Genomic DNA, 23,177 nt, shown 5'->3' on the forward strand with positions numbered 1-23,177 from the left:
GCTGCCAAAGATTACCAGTGCACACCAAGGTGGACCAGGAGTCGAAGAACAGTGTGGCCAGGACTCAGCACAACAAACTGGAATCGAATTGGCTTTGGCCACGTATGGATATGTGAGTGCACAAGCAAAGACCTTCCTCTGTCCATACGAGCAACAAATCTTGTTCTACCGAGTAAAGCCCAATCTGGAGGCTGTGCATGCCCATGCTCCAATGGAAGAGCTGCCCATTGCACCCTGGCATGTAGCTGTGCTTTAAAGCCGCTGCAGGCAGGAGCTGTCACCTACATACGCTCCTGTGCAGGCTCAGCTCTGCCCCTTGCTGCAGACATTTCTCTTCCCATCTCAAATGGCAGAGACATGTCCCACCTCTCTGGCTCCACCACTGAACCCCACGCGGTCTGTGCCCACCGCCCTGACTGCAGAGAGAGGGGCTCAGACAGATGGCAAATGCCACCCCTCACCCAAGCCCCTGCTCACTGAAGGAAGCAAAGGCCATTTCTGCTTAGAAGATCCATTCTTGTCTCATTTAAGCAAGAGAAGCCCATTTGTTTCAGCACCAGGGCTCTTCAAAGAGAGCCTGAACACCTTTTTTTCCCCTCTGCTTACAATGGCAGCAATGTATTTTTTCACTCCTCTCTCACATTGTAAAGGCTGAAGCATTTTTGCTCAAATTTAAAAAAAAAAAAAAAAAATATCCCATCTGGATGAAGACCAGACTTTGTAAAGTTTTCACAGAAGGTGGTGAACTTCTCTCTCCGGCAGTGGGCTTATCTGAAATCATCTCCTCAAGGAGCACACCAAGATTTCCATACTGGAAAAAGATCCTTCTCAGAGGGTTTTGCACAAGAAGGTGGGGGATGGCAGGAGCCATCGCACAGTGAATTTGGCTACGAGAGGAGGAGGCGGTAGACAAGGTTCCAGGGAAGGGAGAACAGCTACGTTTCCAGCCCAGAGCTGAAGGGAGATGAAGCAATGACTGCAAAGAGGTTCAGAGAAATGGCCAGATGTGCATGCGATGGCTGGGACTGCGGAAGGGAAAGAAAATGGGTTTGCACAATCCAAGTGCAGGAGTCAGCTCTGGCTACAAGAACACACTCTGATGGGCAGCAACTGGGCTGGCTGAGAGCAGGGGATGTTTTCAGAGACACACCGCCCCCCACGCCCCCCCAAGCTTGTGCCTCTTGCGGTGGTGACAGTGATCCTCAAAAGACAAAATCAGCTGCATCCTCTGTGTCCTTGTCCTGGCCATGGACCTTGGAAAATTAATGCAACCTTGGAGAAAAGGTTAACGTAAAGAGGTAGCGGAAGAAAAGTGGTCTGAGCTGATGAAAGCCCCCCCCTCCCACCTCTCTGGGTAGGGAGAGAAGGGGAAAGATTGTGGTTATACTTTTACAAAGGATTCGTAGGGACTATTTCTAGAAAGCAGGAGAAATTGAGCACCAGTCCCTGGTCCCCTTCATTAAGGAGGGATTTGCCATTAAAATAGTAATAATAATGAAAAAGAAAACCCATATCCCCTAAATTATCCTATTTAAGAATAAAATAAAATAAAAAATTAAGAGGTAGTTGCCATTTCACATGTGGTCTGGTTTAAATCTTGGGAGTAATGTGGCCCCGAGATCTAACCTGTTGGAGCAGATCCCCACTGTGTTCAAAGGCAATGGCGAACCCTTGAATTTGCTTTCAGACTTGGGCTGGGGTTGCTAAGGGTTTTGAAGCCCTGAGCAAGAGGAAGATCTCTTTTTCATGACCAAGCAGTCTGGGGGGAAAAATATATTGGGAGATTTGCATGGAGGGAACGGTTTGGGATGTGAGGCAAGTCTCTCCAGATGTTTGCTGGATTGTTTTGTGGCTTATGCAGAAAGTCTGCAATCTTTGGGGCTTTATATAAAACCTGGAGGACAAAGGTCCTCTCTGTAAGCGCAGACACAGTCAGATTCTCCCAAACGAGGCCGATTTCAACAGTTGATCTTCATTTAACACTCCCAAACCAGATGAAAAATTGCAGACTGAATCCGACCACGTGTACTTAAGAGGGTTTTCTCGTTGCTGGTGCACAGGTGTTGCTCCAGGGAGGATGCAGACATACCCTGATATATGCTGGCTAAATAATCCTGCTTTTCCGACCTGGATTAATCCGTGTTGGATTAAAAGGCAGTGCTGGCTTGTTCTCAGCTGCAAAACTCAAGATATCTGTTTGTCCGCTTCAGCTCATCTTCAGTTTCTCTGTCTGCGAGTGCATTGCTACACTGAGCACGTGGACAGGGACTGCCAAGCCTTTTTTTCCTGCTAAGAGAGGAGTCTGGAAACAATTACAAGCTGCTCATGCTTAATCACTCGGGTAAATCTTAAATGCCTGTCTTAATATTTTGCAGGGCCGAAGATGGCATCTGAATTTTTGCGGTGCGCAGGTTACACAGCAGAGCACGCTGGCTTTGATAGTTTTGCTTTGTGCATGTTTCAGGGGTGGCTGGTCCTGAAGACCCCACAGCTTCTCTGAAATTCAGGTACAATTTTGAAGAATAAAAAAAAAAAGGGGAAAAAAAAAACCAAAACAACAACAACAAAACCCAACAACCAAGTGGTTGCCTGATATTTGTGTAAATTGTCTGCTCGGTCACATTCATATGAACCTTTGCTGAACCTGACCATTTGTACCTCAAACTGAACTGGAAGAGAGTATTAAATTAGTTTTGAAAAAAAAAAAAAAAAAAAAGTAGTCCCCTGTGAAAATTAAGGCAACCAAAATAACTCACAAATCTGGGCTAAAGTCAGTCAATGACAAGACAAAACAATAGAAGTCCTTCTCTCCTTCCTTAAATATTAAAATGTTTCACTGCAGCATTTTCAGGCTGAAGCAGTTTGCTTTATTGAAGATCATTTAGTTTGAAGCCTTTTTTTTTTTCTTTTTTTTTTTGCCTTTTTTTATTTTCCTTTTCCATTTTCAAACGGACCGAAATTTAAAAGGAAAAGAGTTATGGTTTTCAGCTTGACTATTTTTTAAAAACATTAAATAGTCTCCACGCAAACCAGAACATTTTGTTGTTGGTCAAGCAAAACGCTTTTGGTTGACCCAAAAGGAAACAAGTTTTTCTTATTCTATTAAAAGTCCTTCCTCTTCAGCTCAGCTCCAAAACCAGAATTTTCCACCACTAGAAGAAACCAGTCATCCTTCTTTTCACCTTACTGCTGCAGCAGTAAAAGGTCTAATTTTGATTGCCCCTGTTTTAATCAGAGCTTGCTTTATGAAACTCCATTTCTTGCAGGCTGAGATCCGTGTGGTATCAGTGTTTGTAGCCAGGGTGTGGTACAGATCGCTCTCCAACTATCTCGGATACCTCATCAAAGAGCTGCTAAGCCTCTTTGGCCACCAGCCTGCTTATTTACAGTCTTTATAGCTACAGTTCAAACCCTGCGAGTGACACCGCCACTTGGAAATCTTCATTAGTACGTGGCTGTGGTAAGCCTGGTGGGTGTCAGTTGGGCGTGCAGTCATGACGGTATTCTAAAACTTGAGAAAACACTCTCCTCCCAAATTAACTGCTGAAAAACATCTTCTACACAAACATTGTGAAAGGCAGCCACCAACTGATGGAGGTGACTTTCCAAAGCCATGAAAGGAAGTTACCTACTGAAGCCTCGGTGAGAGCTGAGCACTCTGCAGCCGTGTGACTCGGCTGTCGCATGGGCGATATTTGGCATTTCATGGTAATAAAGTGATTTTCACATCATATAATACTCTACTGCAAATATATATTAACGAGCACTGCTGGCTCTTGGGTTTGGCAGCCATCTGTCCTTCTGTCTTGCCATGAAAAAATGATGATTTCCCACACAGACTTCTGCAGGGGTGGCAGGAGCTACACAGCTGGCTGGCACCAAAAGTGCTACAGCCTGTGGTGCAGATGCCTGTGCCCGTGAGAAGGGTGATGGGGCCGTGACAGCAGTTGGGAAGAGGTGGGAATTGTTTGGGAAGCATCACAGTCATAGGAGCAAGGCTGGGAGAGGTGTGAGGAGCTGGCCAGTTCTCAGCTGGCAGCCAGCACACCCTGATGGGGTGCGGGTTATCTCCAATGGGCCAGCAAAAATGATTCAGCAAAGCAAGGTCAAAAATGGTGCACCCATGGGGTGTCTGGGGGTCCCCATCTCCTCTAGAACCTGTGTGGGGATCCACGCACCCAAAATCACATCCTCTTGTCCCAGGGCTGCACTGACTTTTTCTCTGCCTTGCCCAACAGGTGTTTATTGTTAAAAATACCTGGGGATGGAGACTCTGTGGTGGTCTTAAGTCAATTCTCTCCATGTTTTGCTGTCCCTTTGTTGGTTGTTTTGTTCTGTTTTGTTTTTTCTGAGAAGCCACTCCTCATCTCTACCCTGGGTCTCGCTTTCTCCTTTACCTGTGCACCACGGACACAGAAAACACATTACCCCCGTCTCCTAACAGCTGCCTTTTATATATTTAAAGACTATCATCATGTCTTCTCCCCTGCACTTCTCTCTCATCCAGACTAAACAACTGCAGTTCATTCACTTGAGCATGTAACAACGATAGGTTGGTTTGATGGAAATTCAATTTGTTTAGCGCAGTGGTTCTAATCACTCATGTTATGCCAAAGATAACAAACATTTAGCAAATTTCTCTTTAAATCTCTAGTTTTATCAACTGTTTTGACACTTAGATTATAATTTTTGCACAAATGGTTAGAATTAAAGCAGTTGCTTTCTAATTTTTCCTGTATAAATGTTTGAATTGCGACTTTTACATTAAGCAATCCAATTAAAAGTATTATAGAATTGTCATGAAATATTTAATTTGGGTTTTAAGAAGTATTCTTTTGAAGATATTTAAAATTATTTAGAAAGTATCTTTTTAAAGTCCTTTGCTGCAAAAATAATTAAGCTATATGAAAATATATGTTAATGATTGCTCATTTCCACTTGTTTTACTGCTCAGCTCTGGTTTTGCCATCCAAAATGGTGAATTTATAATCTTCAGGATATTTCTGGTCAGGGTTTATTTTATTTTATTTTACTAGCATTTATCTTAAGGTGCTTTTATTTAGCCAGCTTTTAATCCTGTTCAGTTTTTTTTCCATGCAAATATTTTAAGATGAGGAATTACTGAGGAATATTTTTGTCTGTATGGAAAATGTAGCTTAAATAGACTCGGTGAGGAAAGAAAGAAAGACCAAAAAAATGTAAGAATTTTAATTTTTTTTTTTTAAAGAAAACATTTATATTGCATGCTGAGCTTCCTTTCAGTTCAGATTTTATTTTCTGGAAGCTGAACTTAAGGAAAAAGCTCGAAAGTTTAAACAAGCAAACATGGGGTGGGATGACACACCTTAAAAGCAGAGGTGTTTTGAGGCTCAGCTTCAAAGCAAACACATTGCTGTAATGAGAAGTGTCCTGCAAAAACACACTGTTCTCCCCACCCAGCTCCATTCATCACCAGCCCCGCTCGGGAGACGCAGAAGAGTAGGCTCAGCCCTGCCGTGGAGCCCCTGTGCCCATGGGACCATCTCTCCCCCCAGGTTTGGCTGCTGACAGCCCCAGGCACCCTGGGGAAGGAAAACGCGGTGTCTGCAGCCCTGGTTGGGGAATTTGCAGCCTGCTGGGGTGCACGGCAAAAGTCATACGGATTTCTGTAGCCCCGCACTGTGTCTTCGTAAGCCATGTCCCCAGCTGTATTGGGACTTTTTCCTTTGGTCCAGCCCCGCTGGTGCCGCAGACAGCCCTGCAGCATCCTGTAAGGAGAGGAGAAAGATCTGCCGGGAGCCCTGCTGGGACATGCCCCCTCTGCACTGGGACGTGAGAAGCAAAATTTGGAGCTTTGAAAGTGAAATATCTGTGGTTTCAAACCCCGACCTTAGGCCAGAGGTCAAGAGGTTACCCCTAAGGTCTCTGTGAAAGGTAACTCAGAAGAAGCAAGGTCACAGCCTTGAACTTGCTGCATAAGAGGCTGCCTCTTTAATAGAAAATGTAGAGATCCATAAAACAAAAGATGTTGAAAACCATTGGTTTATATGGTTTAAAAAGCAGGTTTCCAATGTTGGTTTTTTTCACTCGGTAGCTCTTTAGATAAGTGGATTTTTGTTTCCTTCTTAAGAAGTTCTTACAAACCAAAAGACCGCCTTGGTCCCAGAAATGACAGTGCTGACTTAATCGTACTTATCGGGCAGTTAAAAGGGAACAGAAACTGGAGAGACAGAGTAACGCTGTATTTTTTAATTCAGTTTTCTCACCTCGCTGCAGAATGAGAATAATTCATTTTACAGTGGAAACATTATTTCCATTAGATATACCTGCATTTTTGCATAAATCCTCAAGCCAGCCTATTGCAGTATCGAGGATAACTGCGGGCCAACGCTGTGTCTGTGTTCACACAGTGTTACAGGGGCTTGAATCGCTGGCTATGCTTTTATATCCAGAATAAAGCAGCCAGGAGGCAGAGTAAAACACACGGCACTCACTGTTCACCTCTTCCAGAGCCGAGGTGTTGTAACACCGTTATAATATCTAATTGCACTCAGAGCCCCAGTTTATCGTGGGCTGAGCTCCGGGCTCCTGATGCAGCTACAGCCTCGAGCATCTGGTTAGGCGCAGGCTGGTGCCAGGCATCCTGGCACTTCCCTGGATCCACCCAGTAAGGCCCAGTTAAAGAACAGAGCGTTAGCACACGGCTGAGGTTAAAGACAAGCTCACGTGCTGTTTTGGTTCTGGGCCTGGGGGCCAGGCTCAGCCAGGCTAATTTCCACCTTGGTTCCCAAGTCTGGTGTTCGCTAATGGAGAGTTCTCAGCCTTCAGGGTATTTAACGAGTAAAAAACACCACTGCACACAGACCAGTATCGATACAAGGCTTGAGGCAGACTCTAATCCACAGCCTTCAAAAGCTGCAGAGAGGTTACTGCTCTGTACATGGGTGTTTGCAGCCTCAACACTTAAAGTGCCCTCTTGCTTTCAGTGCCACGCTAAGAAATTAAATTACTCACCTCAGGCCTGGAAGCTGCCTGGACACTTCAGCAGAGAATCAGCAAAAGAAACTTCCATAGCATGGATGTCAAAAGCATTCTTTAAAGGACAAATTTAATAATGAGTTATTCTCAAAAGACAGGACTTGCTCCTTGCTCACACAGTACCATGGCTTGGCCGGACACGGTAATTCTTCCGAAGCCAGTCTGCATTACGCTCTGGTGAAAGATGGGATAGCACTGACATGGAAACAGTTTTTTCATTAGAAATAGGATAGATTTTTCATTAGAAATAAGCATGTTTAGGAAATTTTGCCTGTTTCTTTCAGGATGTTTTTTCCCCCGGCCTCTTGAATTGTATGTCAAAGTCCTCAGGATCTCACAACCAGGCCTGAAACACAAGCAGAAAGGAAACTTTCCTTCCCTGTACACATCTGCCCTGTCTCACATTAGGGCTTGGTCTTTTACTGGGAAAATGCTGCTTTTTTTGTTACTGCGACAGTGCGGAGATTGGTGAGCAGAATCAGGTTAAAAATATACTTCTAAGTCAGGGAGCCCCTTGCTGGAAGAATTTATTTGGCTCTTAAAACCCCCCAAAGTTTTCAGTGTGAACGAAACTGATGCAAATTGAAGTTATGTCCTGGTACAAATTGTATCTGTCCTGGGTTGAAATGTCATCTGAGGTCTGACCCTGAGGTCTGACCCGGAGAGTCCAATTTGCCAGCCATTGATGACATTTCCACGCTGATTTGGGAAGCGCACAAGAAAGGATGTTTTTGTGATCTGTTGGCGCTTGCTGCTTCTAGAGCCAGCAGATTCCAAGCCAATTAGACCAATGGAAAATGGATGCAGCAGTCACGGAGGTCTCCATCTCTGCTAGCGAGATAGCAGCTCTTGAAGCACAAAAAGATACGGGAATCTAATCCGGCTCCAGATGTAAAAGGAAGGTTTGCATTGTTCCAGGGGATGGAAAAGAATGTTTCTGTTTTCTCTTCATTTGGCCTTGTCCAGCCTGTGTTATAGCAACGTTTGGAAAATATTTTATTCCTAGGTAGGAAATGTTCAGTGCCATGTTACACTCACAGGACTTCAATCGGCCGGAGAACACGGCCAGCCTCCGTTTTCTAAATCTGCTGTTGGTAAATGCCCTGCGAAGTGACTTCACTGCGTTATAATTGTTCCTGAGAAAGCTGGCCCAACGGCTGGTAATTAAACCTTTGGCTGGTGGAAACTGTTAAAACGGATTGCCGCTTTGCCTATAGCGTTATAGTTAACAACTCAAAAGTCTTTATACTTTTTCTATAAAACACGTGGGAGTTTTATGCCTGGGATATCTGGGGCAATAAAGTGAATATGGTGCTTCATTTTTGTTTGTAGCATTAAAACTTGGAAAAGAAGAAAGAACTAAGGTTCAAGAATGAGATCTGGCATTTGTACTGCATGAAGCACATTGGGTTGATATCTGTGAGCACGATACAGCCCATTACGGTGATTTAGATACCAGGGCAGATATAGATTCCTTATTCCTATACAGGCCTCTAAAAGGGAATTACCCACCTTGTTGTGGGGCTGGACGATGCTGATTCATTGTAAAATTCAAGCTGACACTACGTTCTGCCGTCTGGAGTCCCTCGAGTTTGAGAGCATTTGAGTCAAGGTTGGATTGTGGTTCACGTTCAGATCTCTCCTGTGCTTGGTCAGGTTTCCCGGAGGAAACCGTAATCCCATCTGAAAGGCCACTTGGCATCCCTCAGCCCCAGGCTCACCCAGGAAGGACATCCTGGTGAGCGCCAACAGAGTCGAGATAGCAATGCTCCGCTTGTCCTCCACTGCACGCCTGCGACGCCTCCACTCGGTATCAAGGCCTACGGCTAAGCCATGGCTGAAATATGGTGGCACTTCTGTTCCCCAAAGGCACTCAGCCAAATCCGATCAGAAACACTTAATGCCTGCCAGCGAGTGGCAGCTCAGGACCGCTTCTCCTCTGACCAGGGCTGGTATTTATGGCATGCGTTAGTCACGCAGGAGCTGTTAAAAGTGCTGCTGCGATAAATTGCAAAGTCATACGTGGTCATCCAGTTATGAGTTTGCTCTGGGAGATAGTAATACTTCAGAGCTTGACTAATCTCTTACAGATTGGAAACGGGGAGGGATGTGGTTAGGCACTGAAAACGTCCCCGTTTTATTGCCGATGATGTATTATTTAAGCCTCCAGTATCCTGGACTGCTTCAGCTAAGCCTGGGGCTCGTGCCCTTGTGTTCCAGAAGGCTTTCTCCTGCTGGGAGGTAAGCTCGTCTGCAACACCTCTGATGATAGGCTTAAAGCGGCCACAAGAGTTTGTGCTGGATGGAAAAAAAAGCTTGTTTTCGTGGCTAGTGAGAGAATATCACTGTGTGTTGCAGGACCTTTTCAGTTTATACCTAAGAATGGAAATATGTGTGTGAATCCTTGTGCACAAGGGCCAAAGCAGACCTTCAGAAACATCAATATGGGCAAAATAATACTTTTCCTTGCTGATTTCCTCAGTGGTGTCACTATAACTTAATAAAGCACATCGGCACCTAGCTGTGCAGATGTGCTTGCCCCATCACTCTCTCACTATACAGGTCCCAAAGATGTGCTCTGCAGACCCTGCAAACGCAGCTCTAGGTGCACTGCAGCAGGCATCTCACCTGCTCTTATAACTACCTAATTACAAATTATAAATGACATGGGGACCATGGTGATGCTTCTTGAAGCCTGCTTTATTTGGGAGCGGCTCCTCCTCTTCATTTATGCCTGATTAGCTGGGACTCCCCGAGCTCTTTATGGCATTACACTCTCAGGAGCCACCGAGATGCGCCCCACGCAGGCTCCCACCCACAGCCAAGCCCACGGCAGCCCCGCTCCACGGCCAGCTTTCCCCGGAGGCCGTGTGCTGCTCCAACAGCACCGCGGGCGTGACTGCCCGGCGGATCCACCGACGGGGCGCTGGGCCTGCCCGCCCGCTGAGGAGCCCCAGGTCTGCCCCGCCGGCGACCGGCCTCCGCGCCCTGTCACCTCCGTAGCCCAGCGACCCCCGGCAAGGGCCGGCCCCGCTCTCTCCTGCCCAGGCCCCGCCGCCCGGGCCTACCCCTCCCCGTCTCCTCAGGGCGCCATCTTCCCCGCCCCCGCCGCGTTGCCGTGGAGACGCGAGGCCCCCCCCCCCCCCAGCCCCGGCGCCGCCGGTCGGGGCTGTCCGCGGCGTTCGCCTGCGGCGGGCGGGCAGGCGGCGGCGGCGGCGGGGCAGCCGCGGGCCCTGCCTGCCGGGGCGCCCCGTCAGCGGAAGGAGGAAGCGCCATGGCCGAGGCCTGGGCCGGCTTCTCGCAGGAGGAGCTGCGGCGCCTGCGGGGCCAGCGCCCAGGTACGGACCGCCACCGGGCTCTGGCTGGGACCGGGGCTCGGGACCGGACCGGCCGCAGCGCCCGCGCCCGTTAGCGGGGAGCAGCGGGGCCGGACGCGGCGCGGAGGAGGCTCCGGCCCTCGGCGCCCCGTCACCCCCCGCAGCTGCACCTCCCTCCGTCTGTCCCCTCAGCCTCCCTGCTGACACCGCCTTCCATCGCTTCAGCATGCCCGTCCTCCCCGGCCTCTCTATGCGGCCTCCTCAGCCTTTCCACCCCCATGGCTTCTTAACCCCTTAGCCCTCACATTCATCCCCCCATCGGTCAGCCTCGGCCCCCTTGTTCAGCCCTCTACACCCACACCTCTATCCATCTCTGCAGCTCTTCCAGTCCATCCCCACATCAAACACCTCAGCTTCTCCAGGCAGCCCCTCATTTCCCCCAGCCAGATGGTCCCTCCCATCCAGGCTCCGTCTCTCACCGCTCCTCTCAGTCTCCCATCCAGCCTCTCTCTCCACCTGCAACCTCTCTGTCACATTTCCAACCTTTCCAGCCCCTTGTCCTGCACCATATCTATTTGTCCACTACGCCACTCGTGTTCCCAGCCTCCTCTTTGCCCAGCGGTCACCTCGTTCTTCCCCATTCTTCACTTTATAAATACACAGTTTGCCTACCAGCCTGCCTTGTACCCTTTTTTAGCCCTACATCCATCTCTCTGTGATTCCCCCAAGGGTTGCCTCCAGTCCTCCCTAAGGTTCTTCCTTTAGTCCCTCAGTCCAAGCCCCTTATTCCTCCCTCTTGTTTCAGATGCTTAGATCCTTTAAAACTCTTAATTCTTAGGCTAACAAAACATTTACAGGTTCCTGGGTTTTCCTCCACATTGCCTTCCCTTGACACCCTGGCATGTCTTCCTTAGATCAGTTTTGCACTAGTTTGTTTTCTTGCCCAGAAAAGCTAATTCACAGAGTCTGTCTTTGATCTTAAGATTTGGTTTTAATCCTATTTCTCCCTCTTATCCATTGATAGATTTGTATGGACCCTCAGAGCAGCAGCATCGCCACCACACTGTGAATAAGAGTCGGAAGCAAACGCAAAGAGAAAAAGCCCTCCAGGAGCAATGTCAGAAGCTGGGACTGCAGGGTGGAGCCGCCTCTGTTCCTCCTGAGCAGTTGCTTTCTGTACCAAAACACAAGCCCAGTCATTCTCAGCAGCCTGTGCCACCACCTCATCCTCCTTCAGCAGGAGATCAAGGTCAAAGTGACAACCGAGACCAGCAGAAGGAAGTGACACCGGTAGATCCCTGTAATGGCAGCGACAGTGCCCAGACCTACCCTGCAAGGCCAAACTCCAAAGTGGAGAAAAAGAAAGTGGAATTGTTAGTAAGTCGGTAAAATCAGGGGATGGGTTTTATTACTCTGTATTGATTCATTCTTTTATTGTGAAGTATAGGGAGCTTTTCTGTATCTAATTGGAAGGCTTGAGAGATCACATTTGCTTCCTCTGCATTGAACCTTTGTTTTTCATCTCCAGTTGGGTTAAACCTGATCCAGGATCAAATTCGGTAGTGTAATCCATGCAGATACGCACCGTGCTGTCTTCAGATAATTTCCTGTGGCAGTGGGATATCGTAAAGTGCCCAAGGTGTAGGACTGTATTAATGGTTTATGAAGACTTAGTCTCACCACCATGCTGTGTAGACAAGCCAGCAGCCACAACAAAAAAAAAGCCCTTTGGGGAGTAGATATGCTGTGATTTGTGTTCCCCTTTACAATATTGTTGCAGATTTGTTAATGCCAAAAGTGTCGGAAACTCAGATTTAAGCAGTTCTCCAGCTTTATGATTCAAGATGAGACCAATCTCAAGGCTTTCACCCTGTACATCAACCCACAGTGGGGTGCCTGTCTCCCTCAGAAGCATCAAACTGACACATGTGAGAGAGAGAAAGGAAAAAATATTGAACGTGTTTCTCTGGGACTCTGATTGAATGTGGCAATTACTTAGTTCATTATACAGAATTCAGACAGTAGCGTATAGAAGGAAGCTGCTGTGTAAATGCTAGAGAGGGCAGGCATTTCCAATATGAGAAGTAACTTCTTTTTACCTTGTCATTTTTGTTTTGCTGTCTGTATCCAAGTGCTAATTTTCTTTTTTTCCTCAGCAGGCAAAGCAAAGTGTGAGGGGCAAAAGGATTAATTCTTTTTCTAGGGTGTATAGTTCATTTTTAAAACACTTTAACAATGCTGCTCCAGCCTTGCGTTCCTATGCAGGTCCAAACTTTTCTGCCCAATATAATCAACAAACAGTACCCGGCCACCAAACTGCCATGCATCATGTATTCACCCAAAACAGGGATCAGCAGCTTTCCAACTGTGGTGTGCCAGACCCTATCTCTGCTTAGATCTGTCTGTAGGATCTCAGAGGGGGCTGAAGGTGCTTTCCGCTGGAGAGGCAGAACTGTGGCGGTCAGCATCACTTGTGTGGAGAAGCAGCGTGTGGCTTCCCTCAAATTCAAAACTCCAAAGGATTCAGGAGGTTCTGTTTTGCAGAGATGCGCCTTGAGAAGCTGCAGCTGCTGGCAGTACTGCCTGCCATTCACCTGCCCGGCTCCTGGCTGGGATCACCTACCCACTGATAGCTGTCCCTTACACCACAATAGCAGCACTTTGAAGAGCAGTGCCAAATTCCTCCTGTGGGTGCAGCTCACCGGTATTACTGGCTGTTCAGCTCCTTCCTGGTGGTGAAAAATACACCCGCTATTTGACTGGGGAGAAGATGTCTAAAGCTTTACAGGGAAGTTTTTCACTCGGTGGGGAGCAAATGACGTTTAACTGCAACAACCACCCCCTGAATCTGCCAAACTCATCTCAGCCTGTGCACTTGAATTTAAATCTTATTAAAAATATTTCTCTATATGAGGTTTTAGGAATAGAGTGATGAGGAGAAGTCTGAAGAGATATTCTTGTCCAGAAATGATTGTTAAGATTAACATACCTGGGTATTTTTAACCTAAGCTATTTTTTAAGCTGATACTTCTTGAGACAGGGCATGAAGAACACAACAGGGTGGAAAAGCTGCAAAGCAGTTTTTGTTTCTCCTTAATCCTGCCCAGTTGTGTTGTCCCCTCTCACCTGAGACCTTGCCTTCCATCCTCCAGAGCTGGTTGTATCTCTTAGTAGGTGTAGCCTAGGAAGGGGAGCCCATATAACTCCATGGTGGCAAAAGTGAATTCTTGTTCTTCCTTGTTGCTCATTTTCACTGTAACTTCTACAGGTCTTTCATTTGTATCAGTTTAATTATTTGGGGGCTGTATTATAAAGCAGACCTGTGAAAGGATCTGTTCTATGGAAAAAACATTTCCAAAAAAGAGGCTGTGTTGGCAGACTGAACAGATGGTGACTTGTAGCAGCCAGTAGGAAACTTGAAACTGCTTCTACCTAGTGGGGAAGCACATCCTTTAAATGAAAAATTCCATCCATTTCTGAAAAAGTGTTGTATGCTCTTTATTCCAGCAAAGCTGAATTAACCAGCAGCTTACTTGCTTGTGAAGATTCTTGTTCTGATCAGCAGATTTCATCTGGAAGTGTTTTATTGGTCTGAATGACTTCTTGCAGATGATTCTTTCCTCAGAACTGAAACCTGTTTATTGTTCCTTTGACATTTTTAGAGTTTACTCCAGGAAATATGATGGTGAATATTTGTGTCATTTGGGGAACAGGGAGAGAAATGAACTTTCTGTTAATTTTGATCTTCTTGTCAATGAGCAGGCAGGAAAAATCCCGATGGGAAATCCTCCAGCAGGAGCAGCGGCTGATAGAGGAGAAGAATAAGCGCAAGAAGGCACTTCTGGCCAAAGCTATTGCTGAGAGGTAAGGGGCTGCAGCATGGGCAGAGGCTGAGGAAGGGATTCATTTTCATCTGCAACCAGTTGCATATTTAAGCCTCGCTTTTTCCTCCTCTGTGCTCTGTATGTTCTGCTCCACAAGTGAGCAGCTGTGATCGACATTTCCCTTGATGACAAGTGCTGGCTAAGAAGTTGTGACTAAGCTTTTCACACTTCCAAAGCTGCAGCTCTGTGCACAGATGGGAAAGTTATTGCACAAGTTGAGAATTAGCTGAAGTCCTCATGCCTGTTAGTAGGGGCATGTTTGGAAGTTGGGGTGCTCGGATGCTCATGCCTGTTCTGTTCCTGATTTGCTTTTACTGGATTTTAGGACAGTTTATTTGATTCCTAACCTGTGAAGGGAAACTATAGCTATTTCTGTTTGGGCTTTTGCCTTTCTTATTAGCATGTGAAAAGTGTTGAAAAGAGATGACGACCAACTTTTTAACTTAAGAAGGTACCATTTTACCACTGGATGATTAGAAGTTATAAAAATTCACATGTTCTCACAGTTAGCTCTTGCCCTTCAGGTGACCAGACTTCAAGGCATTGTACAGCGCTGTCCACTGCGATAGTAATGTTTGTAGGGAAGGATATTGGAGCAGCTGATAACACCGGATCAAGGAAAGACATGTGAAGCTTTCAGGCTCACAGTGGTCTCCCAGACATGTGTTCTGCCCATCAAAGCTCTTGGGTAGCACAGGTGACTGTAGCTAGTACTGTGCAGAAGATTCTCTTTGAGGTTCTGAAGGTTTTGTTTTCTTTTGCCAGGCAGAGATAAAAAACAAGTACATTTGGCCTGAGTCACAGTGGGACAGCAAACATGGGTGTGACCACCAGACTGGGCTCTTCTTACTGGAAGCAGTGCATGAGGAGAGAGAGGAGGACTTGGAAGGTGATAGCTAGGGAGTTATGTCTGACATCTAAAGGCCTTCTTCAGGCTTTAAGCAATACTACAGGGTGTCTGTTTCTCTCCACCTGCATCAGCTGGTCTAATGAGAGATGGTGTCACTGCCTACACATCTAGTCTTGCTTTCAAGTACCTGCTTTTGGGTGTAAAGTAGTGACTGAAAAGCATGGTTTTGCTGGTGGTGATGAATGACAGCAAAGTGACCTGGTGTGAAACCTTGTTGAAAGTTACTTTAGCTTGCTTGGGAGTGAAATCCATCAAAACTTGCTGCCCTTAGCAACATTTAGTTTTCAGAATTTAGGAATGAATAGGCTGAGTTGAAAAAGGTTACATAAGGCTTGATTGAAATCCTTTGTGTTTGATGTAAAACTTTCCATTGACTTCTCTGGGATTTCGCTAGGCCTTTTGGGAATAATTTTACAAAATGGAAATCAAGCTTAGGTTAGGTGACTTTTTGGCCCCTACTAACTGGGCTTCTTTGAAAGGGGATATTTGCAGGGCTAAATACCCTTCCCCCTCTCGCTCCCCCCCAAGCCATTTCCTGTTTCCTTACACTGAGAACTACTTAGATACAGCAGCTTCTTGTGTGTTTCCACAGTGAAGAAACACAATCCATTTTAGGCACTTTGATTATAGTCATTACGTAATTTTGCCATAGTCCTTTAATAGCAGGCATTTTAGATCCCTGTGGATATTAAAAAAGATCAAAAGTCTTAAACCATAAAGGAGAAACCATCTGAATAGCTCTTAAAGAAGTTAGTTGCTCTGCAAATGAAGTGGAGCCCATTATGTCAAGAAGAGAGGCTTGAAAAGGAAAAAAAAAAAAAGCATCTTCCTTTTGCAGATCCAAAAGAACTCAAGCTGAAACAGTGAAACTAAAAAGGATTCAGAAGGAGTTACAAGCTCTGGATGACATGGTATCTGCTGACATTGGCATCCTGCGGAACCGCATTGATCAGGCCAGCTTGGACTACTCCTATGCCCGGTAAGTGACGGACAGGGAGGAGGGAATAGAATAGCCCTGCCTGAGCAGAGGGAGAAAACACTGTTTCCTGTCACTGAAGTAGTAACGGAGTTATGTCATTGTAATAGTGTGTACTTAAAGCAGTCGCAGTCTGGGGGCCTTTCAAATCTTGAGGTAAAAGTGTGCTTTCTATTTCCTAATTTTTCCCTTGGAATCTGGAAACTGAAGCAGGTTTTCTGACTGCAGACTGTGCTTTCCAGCTTCGTGCTGTCAGGAGGCATACTTTACTGCTTTAACTGTGCAGTTGTCCATAAGCCCTGCTTTATTGTTTCAAGGTTGTTTATTTCTTCTCAGGGGGAAAGAGGTTTTTTTTTAAAAGTCCTAAAATGAAAGTCCTTTTCAGGGAAACTTGCTTGTTGATGACAGCTCTGGTCCTGTTGGAATCAATGGGACCAATTAAGCTTAAAACATATAATACTGCTGAAGTGCTTTTGGAACTGGGACCAAAAATTGAAGGAAAAAGCAAGCTTTCACCCTTCACAATGTGCCTTTAATCACTCTGGTTCTGATGAGTTCCTTAAATGCAAGAAATTAATCGGAACACCCTATTAGTTGTGGGTAAACCACAACATCAGTAGATAAACATCAGCATGTTTATGTAGCCGTTTAATAAAATGGAAATGTTCAGTTGCGGTTTTTGGTTCACGATTCAATGTGTTAAATGTGTATTTCTCCTTATGACTTCTGCTATACGTTGACCACAGGCCAATAAACGTGGTAATTAGTCTTTAAAAAAACAGCAGCGGTAGCTAAAAAATAAGGATTTCTTTTGTGTAATTATCATTTGAAATATCTAAGATTAACTGTAGTTTCAGTAGCTGAGTACATATGAATACAGAATTTCATATCCTCAAGAGGAAAAACATTTCAGTGTATTTTAGGTTTGAGTCTGTTTTCTAAAACCATTAAATGCTCCTGGAAATTTCCTTACCGAAATTTTGTAATAATGTGTGTGTGTTTGAAATGCTTAATGGCAAAAGAGCATATAAGACAAGGGACTCTGATGGTTGGAAAGCAGTTTTTAATGAAGGTAACGAAAGGGGATGCCGGTAGGACAAAGAGGATGAACTTTACAAAATAGTTAATGGCTTTCATGAACTTACTAAGTCTTTCTTCTTGTGAGAGAGGGATTTGAAAATGTGAGTTAGATACTTTCGGTGTTGTAGGTTTTATGTATTATGAGCCAAAGCTGATTTACTTTTAAGAGGTGTCTTTTTAAGCGATTTTTTTCATTCCTGCTCTATATCTTAGGACTAAAATACAAATAATTTCAGTGGGTCAAAAAGTGCAATATTAAATAGTCTTGAGCACATACAGAGTTAGGGGCATTTGATAATTGTTGTGGAATGGAATTTTTGTAAATATGATGTGAAGATATGTGTGAATTCAGCCCAAAGGTTTAACTGTGCAGAAGTTCCCAGCGTAGCATTAGTTTTTCCATTTCAGATACCTGATCCAGGGAAATCTTGACTTTCTTGCGAGGGAAATGTAGGTGGGCATCTTCTACCCACTGCAGACATAGCCTCTACAGCTGGGTCAAAGTTTTGTGATTATTATGTGATAGAACGTATTTGGGAAGGCTCTTCTGTGTCTTATTTCCTTCTGTTTCCCTACGCAAAGGATCTCTCCTATCTTTCTATTGCTTTGTTTAACCAGATGTTTGAATCTGGTTTTAGAAAACAGCTGGGTTCTTTATTCAACCACCTTGCTAATATTAGCTTTATGAATGCTCTGCAAGGTACATTGCGTAGGCATTCTGCAAAAGCCTTTGCACGTTCCCTTTCCTGGTGAGCAAGACTGCATCTATCTTTCTATTAATTAAACCAGAATTAATATGCAGATTCACTGAATGTAGCGAAAGATGCATCACTAATGTGGACACCAACCACTAAAGTGCTAGATATCCCGGATGTGTTAACCTCAATAAATAATTTGAACGTTTCCTTTTCGCTATATTTGTCATGGCAGGAAGTGCAAATTGGCAGGAGGTGTGTGTCGGGGGGATGCTTACAATAAAATTCTACATCTGTCGCCACGCCAAAGTTGTGATCACTATTGATGTCATATGCTGTGTCAATCTGCGCTGCTCGTGGTTTTCTGAACATATATATGGGTGGCCGGAAGAGTACGCTTCTAGGCCAGATCCGAATGTAAATGTGTATAGCACCATTGTAACGTCTTTATCTGTTGGATGGATTAGAAAAAACACAAAACTGTTTTGCAGTGTTTCAGTTCACTGGAGAGGTGTTCACTAGAAGTGTGAAAACACGACAATTTCTGATGGTTTCTTTCTGCTGCTAGTGATGCATCTCTTAAAACAGGCAGTAAAAATGCTTGTTTGTGATTCAATCTGTAGATTTCAGATGAGCAAATTAACTCTTGGAATACAGCAGAAGTGGAGGCTAATTGTCAAGACGAGAAGATTTGATCAATTCACACTTATTTTCTCTCCCCTTTTACTAATGTAGCAGCATGTCGTGAAATAGCTGGCATAGTGCATTGCAGAGCACGTTGTGTTTCAGGGATGCTTAAAGTACCTGTCCATGTGTCAGATTGTAAAGTGCTTTGAGAACTAACCCACTAGAGATGATGATTTTGCAGGAAACGGTATGATAAGGCTGAGTCGGAGTACGTGGCAGCCAAGTTGGACCTCCAGCACAAGACGGAGATTAAGGAGCACCTCACGGAGCACCTGTGCACGATCATACAGCAGAATGAACTCCGCAAGGCCAGGAAGCTGGAGGAGTTAATGCAGCAGCTGGAAGTGGAGGCAGATGAGGAAAATCTGGAGCTTGAGATAGAGGTGGAGCGGATGCTGCAGCAGCAGGAGGCAGAAGCAGGGAGACAAGCCAGCCAGTCACACAGTCATGCTGGGACAGCTAAGGAAAACCCCACTCCCGGTGTTACGGCACAGGAGAGTGAGCATGCTAACCGTGCTGTTGTTTCTCCTGCTATTTCTGAACAGTTGGTTCCATCTGAAAACTCCGGTACCAAATCCCTTTCCAATGTGGACAGCCAGACTCAAGCAGTAAATGTGACTCCAGGAAACTCCCCAGCTTGTCCTGATACATGACTACTATATTCACATAAGCCAACCGGTTATGGATGATATGCTCTCTGTGGGCTTGTGTGCTGTATGTTATATCTGGGTTTCTGCCGTGCCAGTAATATGCACTTCGTTTCTCTTTTCCGTTAATATTGTTTTCAAATTTTAGAGGTGTTTTTTTTCACAAGACTCTCATTTGGGCTTCACCATCTCTCTTCATCATTCCAGTTTAAGTTCATGTTCTAATGCCCAGCTCTTCACGGGGCTTTGTACCTTCCTGAAACAGGATATTTGGAAGCAAACAGTAGGGTTTTTCCAAAGGCTTTCAGCACATTGATATCACAGATACCTGTTCCAAGCAGTGGGCAAGAGATACGTATCTGCAGGAGGAAACATTGCAACTTATTCTGCTTCTGAACACATTCTGTCCCCTGACAACTGTGATAGGATGTTTGCCTTACTTTGTATCCATAAGGGATTAGTTTTCAATGGTTTTTAATCCTGTGAAACCCAAGTGCTTACTTTAATTATCTTCGTAGCTGATACTCTTTCCTGTACCTGATTTAAAGGAAATTCACATATTGAGGCAAATTGCAAAGTCATTTGTAATATTTCCTATTTATCACTTTGCCTGTTTCTTTCAGATCATGCTAGATCACACAAAGCTATATATTGATAACACTATGAAATCACAGCAGCTATGATTTAACAAAAATGATGGATTACAGTATAACACATTGCAGAATTTATGACGTAGAAGTAGAAACACACAAAAGAGACTGTGTTACAATTAAAGCTGTTCCATTACTTTTTTCTCTGTCATAGTTGCCTCAAAGTTCCAATAATTAGCCAGGGATCTTGTAATGAGTAATCTCCACTGTATATTGGAAGTCAGCCCATTTTCATATAATATTCAATGCATTTTTCTTGCCTGAAGAGTGGGTTTGTACCCCACAAGAAGTTCAGCTGTTTTGCTCTGTGGCCGTTGAAAGGCTTTAAAAAGCTATTCCAGGTGGAAAAAGTCTCGGGAATTAAAACAGAGGACGTAGGAAAACCTCCCGTAGAACAATGCAGCTGCAAACCGCAGGGACAGCGTTCATAGCTATCCACTTTGTAACAGAGGAAGGCTGCTTTCGGTGCGGAAATGGTTTCTGTAATACCCAACCCGAACGCGTCGGTCAGAGTTTATGAATGAGTTACTGAATGACGCCATCAAGTATATAAATGGGATGCTGATTGTCTCTATGGCTTTAATAGCGGAAAAACATGTCACTACATTTCATTTTTATTCTGTTAATAAATCAGTGCATCTTCTATGCAGCGTGTTTACTTTCAGTTATGATATTGGATACTAATACACGTATCCAAGACTTTTTCCACAGGAGGTGATAAATGACAATATCAGATATATCCTTTGGCAACTTTCTGCTGTGTGAAAATAAAACCTTGAAAAAGACTGTTCCAAAATACGAAAGCTTGTGAAGCAAAGACATGGCAGGATACAGCTTGGCAGGAATCTTTTCAACTAACTGTGGCCCGAGGCAGCAGTGGAAAATCTCTACTGGTGCCTCCCATACACAGGAGAAAGAGGGATAAATCTGTTTCAGAGTGAAGCCACTCATAATCAGGGCTGATTGAAGTTAGAAAACTCCAGAGTAATGTTTGAGATGTGTATGAAGCATTGCTCTGTTGCTGGTATGCTGCATTCCCTGTTACTTTGCTGGAAGACCTGGCCTAAAAGCTGAAGGTTTGATTGCGTTGTGAGAAAATTGTGAGTGACTCCCTTTGCTCTGCCTGCAGTTGCAGAACAGCTTGTAGCAACCTGATTATGGTTTTGAAAACTGGATACCAGTAAGTGCAATAATCATTTAATTGTACCATTCTTGTTTCCATCCTCTGCAGCTGTCCCCAGTTGCTCCTCAAGAGAATCTAAGTCCTAGTGGATGAGTCTGTTCCTCATTACAGTTGTATTCAGCTCATCAGGGGACACACAGAAGAGCATCTGACAGAAGAGTTAAATTGTGATGGTATTTACAGGAAGCACATGCATACCATTTTGCATATAATTTGTGGTTCTCTAGCAGGCTAAAATGTGGTTGAAATAATCCTACTGATTGCACCTTGTTGTTATGGATAAGATTATTGTTTGAACTCCTCAAGCCAAAAAAAGGGGAAAAAATAGAAGTCCAAAGACCTTTTTAAACAACTACTTAAGAATATGAGTTCCCTAGCAGGGAATAAGTCTATATCCAACAAAATCACCTAAAAGCTGAAAAATTCTCATGTGCCATCCTGATAGTGCTGGCGCAGTTTCTGCCTGACGGGGAAGATGCTATTGTTAGAATCATCAGTTTCTGTTCTCTTACAAGTCCCTCATCAAAGTTCTGGCCGGTTCTATCTGTCTTTAGCTTCTGAGCTTGCAAAACGAAGTGAACTGGCTGGAAGCCACATGAAACAGCCATATGAAATAACAATAGGCAGCCTAAGGCTTGGTTGCTCTCTCTAGGCAGGCAGCTCAAGAGTTAAATTGTTTGATCTGAGTTATGAAGCCTTTCTCTGACGTGTGATATAAACCACTACCATGGTGTCAGTTCCACTTTGGAAGTTCGCAAATGTTTTGATGGGTGCCAGTGTGCCGGTTTAACATTCCCCCTATGCCGGAGCCAAGCAGTCCAGTCATAATTGTAACAACATGTGTGCTGGTCAGAAATGCCAGGAGATGATTTTGGTGCAACAAAAGGGTTGGGTTTTTTTCCTTGTTTTTCCTTGAAGGAAAGAAAACAGTTGGAATTGAGGCTCTTCAAGCAAAAGCCGTTTCTACCTTTGTAGTAGCTGATGCATCTCACGACGTTTGGCTCTGCTGTCGCTGGAGCACCTTGAAGGCAGGTGTGCTGTCCACTCAGGTAGCCTGCTGTATCTCTTCACAAAAATGAAAAAATGAAAAGTTCGGCATAGATCAGGGGATGGATGGGAAGTTTTTTACGTGAGGGCCTCTTGCAAGTGGAGTTAGAAATCCGAATGGGAAGTGTGCTGGGATTGAACACCCATGGCAGGAAAAATAGAGTCATGCGTGATATCTGACAGTCACTGCAGGGCTCATCACAGGGCTCGCATTCTCCCGTGGCAATGTAGCCATTTCTGTGTTGGGCCACCGCATTACCATTACGAAAAGAAGTGGAAAACACCGATGGATACCACTGCGAAGAATGTAACAAAGCACAATATAATTGCCCACGTTGCAGTTTGGCCAGGATGTCAGGATTAACACTTCCTCCTCTTGTGAAGAAATGTTTAAATGAGCACAGATGGTCATGGCTCAGCCTGGGGTTCCCATGGATGTCTAGTGGATGGTGTAAACCACTTGGACAATCCCCAATCCGATTGTACGTCCAGCCAGCTGAAGTTGGGCTCTCCAGAGGCTTCAGCTTAGGGTAGCTGTCTGCGGAGAGATTCAGGTTCTCCATCAGCCATTCTTATTCCTAATACTTGTGCCATGTGGTTGAATCTGCCCTTTGAGCCTGTATCCCATCTAAACAGGATGAGGAAAAACGAGTAAGAGTGACAAGCAGTTGACTGGCCTAGTGGTTGGGGGTACTGTGTTTCCTGACCAGCTTTTTTAAGAACATGCTAGAAAGGTTTGCACATGGAAAAGGTACCCTATTTGGGGGAAGTTCTGGAGCCAAAGAAAGGGGCAGAGCACTATCGAATTGCCTCCCACACTGGAATTCACTCCATTCTGCATTTTCTGCTTCTGACAGCAGGACCTGTAGATGTTCTGTTCCTGATACCCTTTTCTCAATGTTCAGACTTGAATCAAAAACCCCCTGTGCTATGAATTGTCCCAGCGTGGGGGTCTTGGGTCTCTGTGCTCCGCTCTTGTGCATGCCATAGCTGTGTATGTTGCTGAGAGCTAGATAAAATTTTTCTGCAGGCCTGATCCAACCCAGAAATCATACGTTCAACACTTTGGTATTATACCATGGTT

General features: G+C 44.9%; 1 protein-coding gene across 4 annotated transcripts; it reads left to right on the plus strand.

Annotated features, from left to right (window-relative positions):
- Positions 1–10,220: 10,220 nt before the first annotated feature.
- Positions 10,221–22,111, plus strand: GORAB (golgin, RAB6 interacting). 4 transcript variants are annotated; one of them, XM_074597081.1, is made up of 5 exons: positions 10,221–10,355; positions 11,359–11,707; positions 14,097–14,198; positions 15,967–16,107; positions 18,748–22,111. In XM_074597081.1, exons 1-5 carry the CDS (start codon positions 10,292–10,294, stop codon positions 19,217–19,219), a joined length of 1,128 nt encoding a protein of 375 aa, XP_074453182.1. In that variant the 5' UTR covers positions 10,221–10,291; the 3' UTR covers positions 19,220–22,111. The 4 variants fall into 4 exon arrangements, with proteins under 4 accessions (XP_074453182.1, XP_074453184.1, XP_074453181.1 ...); XM_074597080.1 differs by having other exon boundaries at positions 10,228–10,355; positions 11,359–11,719; XM_074597082.1 differs by having other exon boundaries at positions 10,270–10,355; positions 11,359–11,699.
- The last annotated feature ends 1,066 nt before the right edge of the window (positions 22,112–23,177 follow it).

The sequence above is a fragment of the Larus michahellis genome, chromosome 8 (genome assembly GCF_964199755.1).
Source record: "Larus michahellis chromosome 8, bLarMic1.1, whole genome shotgun sequence".
NCBI lineage: Eukaryota > Metazoa > Chordata > Aves > Charadriiformes > Laridae > Larus > Larus michahellis.